A 6,754-nucleotide genomic window follows, 5' to 3' on the forward strand; every position below is an offset into this window, starting at 1 on the left:
TATAGAAGACAGTAGGTACTTTCTCAAAAAGTTGGAAATAGACATTCTATTTGACCCAGCAATTCCACTACTGGAAATATACCCTAAAGAAACCAGAACTACCACCCAAGCAGATATATGTACACCCATGTTTAGTACCGCTTTGTTCACAATAGCAAAGAGTTAGAAACAACCCAAGTACCCATACACAAAAGAATGAATAGAAAAACTGTAGTATATTCACATAATGGATACCATACAGCATTTAAAAAGAATGAACTCATGAAATATTATACATTAATGGGTAACTCTGGAGGACATTATGCTGAGTGAAATATCTCAGTCACAAAAGGACAAATGCTGCATAGTGCCACTGTTGTAAAATGGGACTGACATTGGGGTTGGGGAGAATTTAAGAAAAGAGGGGATAAATATTGTATACTGCATTGAAACATATGAGACAGATAACTGTTTAAAGGAATATATGATTAGGTATTATTTTCATGACAAGAGTCCAGAATAAGAGCTGCATAGTAAAGTGGTCTTGGAGGGTGGGGAAGATTGTATAACAATGGAAGAATTTTTTTTCTAAGAGAAAAGTCAACTGGGGGAAGGGGTGAGTAGGGAGGAAAGTGTGCAACAATATATGAATGGAAATCTAAAGTGTCTGTAAACTTTCATTAAAATAAAAAAAATAATTAAGTTTTTAGAGTTTTTTTGTTAATTCTGGATATTATGCCCTAATTTAATACTAGGTTGATGATTCAGGTCCCTTTGCCATGCCATATGAATTCAAGTATCCCATCTTCCTTATATCTATTATATATGAGATAATCAGATCAAAGAAGTAAAACATTTTTATAACCGAAATACAAGCATTCATCACAATGATCAATTATAAAAATCAAAGCCAATAACAAGAAAACATCACAATACAATCTATACTTTTCTTAAAGTGATCTAGAGAAACTGATAAACAGTATAAAAATTTAATTTTAGATATAGTGATTTTGTTAGATAAACTATAGCAAATTAATTTTAAATAAGTAGAAAAGAGCTTTGCGATTTAAAAAACCAAAATAGATTACTCTTACCTAATGAAAACCAACTTCACTTTTGATGGAGCAGTCTTAATGATGGCAGATGCATTTTGGTGACTTCTTCCATATAGGATGTAATTGTTTATCTGTTTGGGAAAGTAAAGTGAAATGCATGTGTAAAAAAAACACTATACAGCAAAGTAAAACAATTGATCTCTATTCAATTAGAGTAACATAGGAAGAAGAATCAGAAAATGAAGGAGGAAATGTAATGAGTGGTTAATTGCTACAATGAACAATTGTCTCCTTTGCCATAAAACCAGAACTAGTTACCATTACTGAATATTTTGGGCAGAAGCCCTATATCTGTCAGAATCTTGATCAAAAGGAGGAAAATGTGAAACATATTTTCAAATTCTCATGGAATCCAGAGCCTATGTGACATCACTGACTTGAAAGAACCCTAAAGCTATTGCACTGGGATAATTTTTAAACAAAAATATTCCTGAAATATTTCCTTAAACGAAACATTCAGTTTAACTGGTAAAGAGTGCCTGCCTTAAGAATTGTACTTCAAGGGAGCTCTGGTGGCCTAGTGGTAAGAACCTATACTGCCATCCCAGAGGTACATGGTTCAAGTCCACCAGATACAGTGCTGGAGAAGGAGAGGCAATCTCCTCTTGTACCACTCAGTACTCACACAAAAAATAATAAAACCTTTTTTTAAAAAAAAGAACTGTGCTTCAGTAAGTACTATCTAAATGAGATAAAGATGATAATTATACCTACAATAGACAGGAAAAGTAGAAGACAATGAGTTTATGTTAATGGAGAATGAACAATTTGGAAAACAGGGAAGAAAATGATTGTACATTGTAATCTGTGCCATTGAACTGTACATACAGAAATGCTGAATCGGTGTTCCTGCCTATGTTCTCAACAACATAAATGAAAATAAATTTAGAAAACATACTATACATATATCCTTGAAATTAAATGAACAATAATGTCTATGTTATTAGGAAATGTTAAGAAAATCTTAATATTCACCATAATATGAATTCAAATGCTATCATTCTAAATAGTTAATTGAAAAAAATTTCTTAAAGACCATACAGTCCTTGAACCTTTTGGTGAATTTTAAAAGCACAGTAGAGTCAGGTACAAAAACTTTTTTATTAAAGTTGCATTTCCCACAGCTTTTCCAGATTCCAAAAACAGACCAAACTGTTATATTCACTAGGGCTCTGGAGGACCCATTAAACATGATTCTGTAAATGTGTCAAAGTTATTACACAGCATAAATTTTGTTTCTCCCAAGGAGGCAAAGACTACATCTACATTTTAAGTCAAATTTTAGGTTGGTTGTACAGAAACATTTTCTTCTGCATAATCAACACAATCTGCTCATGTGCAAGATGCATTGGGGTATTTAACTTGATGAGATTTACCCAAATAGAATTTAAACATATTTACACTCTAAATCCTTTATTCCAAGTTTTATCACTCACAAACTATCATGATTGCCATAATTGATCTTTTCTTTTACTTCATCTAATTTTAAATAGTCACTATAGTTTGAGTTCTTATCCCCCCTCAATCTCTTTAATATGTAGTTCCTGATCTGTTCCATTCACTTCATATTTAAATGAGGCCTTGATGATTTCTGTTATTCAAAGGATTAATCTATTGTAATCTGTATCTGATCTGTCTGACTTTGATCCCTGACATTTCACATTTGTTGATACACCTGACACATCTTTGAAAACACACCTGAAAAAAAGTATTTTTTTCTGTCACAACAATTATTATGAGAAAGGGGATCGAAGTGAATACTTCAAAGATGAAATGAAAATAGCAGCTTTCTAACTGTCTAAACTGGAGCTCATCCATCAATGTGTCTGAAGCACTAAAGTTGAGACCACTGCAAAAACCAATCTCAAACTTCCTCCTCACTCTTTCCTTTATTCTATCAGTTTTGGGGTTTTGCCAAGATACTCGATCACACAGAAATGTTTCCTCTTCTGTAAAAGGGATTGTAGCACCTACTTCATAAAGTTGTTGTGAAAATTAAATTAGATCACATCTCTAATTTTATTTTTATGGATATTGATAGCCAAAGAATATTTAATTTTTCATGTATTTAGAACTACCTTTATAGCTAATGGTATCTACTGATAGAGTTGTACCTTTCTGATACTCACTTTTTCTTACCTTCCTCAATTATAAGGGAAATGTTTAAATAAATCATGTAGCCAATAAAAGTAACGTGGAAAAATGCACACTTAATGCCACAGGAAGTTGTCAAAAAAATGTAATAAATAGCGGAACCAGTTATATAATACTATATTTAACATTTAGCTACAAACTGTATCAAAATGGCTTAATGTCTGGCATCTAGATAACTGCCTGTGAATGTTTTCCCCTTGGTGCCTTTACAAACCACCATCAATCTAACCCTCCTGGTTCACACATGTCCTCCTTGTTCACACAGAAATCCATTGATAGCCTCTCTTTCTACACTAAAAGGAATGCAAATTCCTAATGCATAGTTATTTTGAAAGTTAGATAATGCCTACGGACAGTGGATAAAAGATTTGTCTTACGCCACTCACAACCCAACATTGCATGGGAAGGAGGTTGACCGGTATAGGAATATAACAACATTTACTGAATTGAGCTAAGCTCCTTGAGGGTAGGAACTGGCCAGTCTTTCCACATTGCCTAGCTTTTCATGCATAGTTTACACACAGTGATGCTTAATAAGCATTTGCTCAATTACAGAGGTCTCAATGCAAATGGCACTTAATCTGCTGCTCTGAGACTCCAGTCTTCAAAATGATTGAGATGAATCTAGGGTGGTGCTTTCCCCCACCCTTTCTCTTGGCAATGAAGGCATAGAGAAAATAAAATGGTGTCATGATTATTGATATGCATACTGCTGAGTTGCAAACCTCCATTTTTTGTGCAATAAAATGTGTAGTACTATATTATTCTAGGGGAAACATTATATCCTAAATGAAGAGAGCAGATCATTAATTTTTATTAACATAAGTGTGAATCTAAAGTTTTATCTTTCAGAGGGCTTTTGCAGAGATGCTGTTAGCAGAAAAGCAAAGCCGTTTGCTTGCTGCTGATGTTTTTTCCAGCGCCAGCAACTGTGGTGTTTACTGCTAAAGCAGCTGCTCCCTGCAAATGATCACTGGCCTCTGGAGAAAATGTGCTATGCTGTGGGAACTGGGAGCAGAGCAAGAGTCTCAAGAAAGAATGAAACATGGCTTCTCTGGATTTTTTAAAAGTCCAGACAAAGCTGCTTTTCTAGGCTGGAGAATGATGCATTAGCGGCCTCTGGATTTCAGGATAGGTAACTTTCCTTTGAGTTTTCTTAATAGAAACCAATGTCATATTAAAATGAAAGGTATGGAGCTCCAAATACTTAAGCAGATTTTACACTTCTTCACCACTGATGGAAAACACACTTCAGAGGAAATTTAATAACTAGAAAGAATATGAAGTATAATCTGCACAATTGACTTTAAATCTTCACTTACTCTGTTCCTGAGATGTTACTGATCTCTGAGGGTCTCTATTTTCCCCCTCAACAACACTTGTAGATTTTCAAAGTGTCTGGAGACTAAGGTGCGTCTGATACAGGCCATGGTCTTTGCCATCACTTGCTATGCATCAGAGCGTTGGACAGTGACTAAGGAAGATAGAAGGAGAATTGATGTCTTTGAGCTGTGGTGCTGGAGAAGAGTATTGAGGGTACCATGGACTGCTAGAAAAACAGATTAATCCTGGAAAGGGTCAAACTGGGTGGCTCCTTGGAGGCAAGGATTCTGAGGCTCCGTCTAGCATACTATGGACAGGTTGTAAGGAGGGAGGGGTCCTTGGAGAGGGACATCATGCTTGGGAGGGTGGAGAGACAGCGCAGGAGGGGAAGGCCCTCTATGAGGTGGATTGATTTAGTGGGGTAATCAGGATGGGTGTGTCAGAAACAGTGTGATTGGCACAGGACAGAGCAGAGTTTAGGGCTGTTGTACATAGGGTCGCTATGAGTCGCAAGTGTCTCGACGGCACGTAACAAGAACAACAACAACAACAACATATAGCACAGGCAAGAAAGCATCTCATACATCCTGAAAGTCTTTTAAATTAATTAAAATTATTAATGATGACCAGCTGCTCTGTGGAACAAAGATGGGCAATCTTTTCTCATGAGATTAACTGCCTCTGAAAACCTGCTGGAGAGCCGGCTACGGACGGCTTCTGACTTGATGGTACACAACAATAGCAACCCCTTACTGGTGATACTGAGGGAGCTCTCGTGGTGTAGTCGGTAGGAAGTTCCATTATTAACCCAAAGGGGACACCTCTCTGGTAGTTCAAATCCACTAGTGGCTCCATGGGAAAAAGATGAGCAATCGCCTCTCATGAGAAACTCATTACAGGGTCAAATCCATCTTGACAGCAAGAAGTTTGAGGTTTTGTTTTACTTTTGTTTGTTTATTTTAACCACTAACTAAGTGCTTACATTGTAGCTGAGGCTATGGCTTAACAATTTTTGCACAGTATTTCTTTTAAATTAAAGAACACCAATGTTTACAACAGCATTATTCACCATTGCAATAACATGAAAACTGCCCAAATGCCCAACCACAAGGGAATGGAATGGGAAATTATGGTACATTCACACAATGGAACACGATGCAGCATTCTAGGAGCAATGATTTTTTTATATTACTACCTAACATGGGAAGGACTGGAGAGAATTATGCTGAGTGAACTAACTGAGTCCCATAAGGACAAATACTGTATAGGATAATTAATGCAAAATGAGTACAAGGACCCAAGGAGGGGAGGGGGGGGTCTTAATCGCAGGGTCACACAATTTGATGCATGGAGGGAGGCATGGGTAAAGAAAAGGGGAAGGACCTGGTGTGAAAAACAATGTATACAAACTTTAGGAATTTCATAAGGAAACCAATATAAAATTTTAAACAAAAAAGGAAAACATCACCAGATGAGGGGAAAAAAACTAAACAACAAAAACAAAAACATCCCCCAAAACAAAACACTAATAAAGAACACCTTTGATGTAATGTATTAATTCCATTAAAAAGAAGGTACCTGGGGGGACAGGTTTAAATTTTTTGGTTAGCAGCCACTGTGCCACCAGGGATCATTCTTCAACAGACAGTTGTTACCGTTACAGAGGGCTCTATGACTGACAAGACTTTACGAACAACACATAGAACTCTGCCTTATCTTCTACCATCCTAATGATCTCTCAAACATGGAAGTCAGTACCAATTCATTTTGCAGAGCCTTTCTCTCTTTCTCTGACTCTCCACCTTTCCCAGCCTGATGTCCTTTTTCCAAGGACTGGCCCTCCTGATAATATGTCCAAAGTATTTAAGACTGAGTTTCACCATGTTTGCTACTAAGGAGCACAATGATTGCACTTTCTCCAGACATATTTGTTCTTTTGGCAATCCATGAGATGTACAGCACAATTCTCCAACACCACCACTCAGAAGCTCTTCTCTATCATCTTTATTCATTGTCCAAGATCAGGTACATCTTAGGCTTTAAACTGGCATCCTCGCTCTTTATGTCTAGGGAGAGCGCCTTCCCAGTAGATTTTCCCAATTCAGTATGTATGATTTAATTTTTCACTGTGTGGATCACAACAAGCTGTGGCTGACTCTAAGAAGAATGGGAATCCCAGAACA

At 36.7% G+C, this 6,754-nt stretch overlaps 1 protein-coding gene across 1 annotated transcript in view; it reads right to left on the minus strand.

Moving 5' to 3' along the window:
* INADL (InaD-like (Drosophila)) overlaps window positions 1-6,754 on the minus strand; it is a 462,714-nt gene that overhangs the window by 174,758 nt on the left and 281,202 nt on the right. The window contains exon 29 of the mRNA XM_006879774.1: window positions 1,074-1,165. Within this exon, the coding sequence (XP_006879836.1) occupies window positions 1,074-1,165 (92 nt within the window). The remainder of the gene's footprint in view (window positions 1-1,073; window positions 1,166-6,754) is intronic.

This window comes from Elephantulus edwardii, unplaced genomic scaffold (assembly GCF_000299155.1).
Source record: "Elephantulus edwardii isolate Elephantulus edwardi_28Jun2011 unplaced genomic scaffold, EleEdw1.0 scaffold00005, whole genome shotgun sequence".
Taxonomy (NCBI): Eukaryota; Metazoa; Chordata; class Mammalia; order Macroscelidea; family Macroscelididae; genus Elephantulus; species Elephantulus edwardii.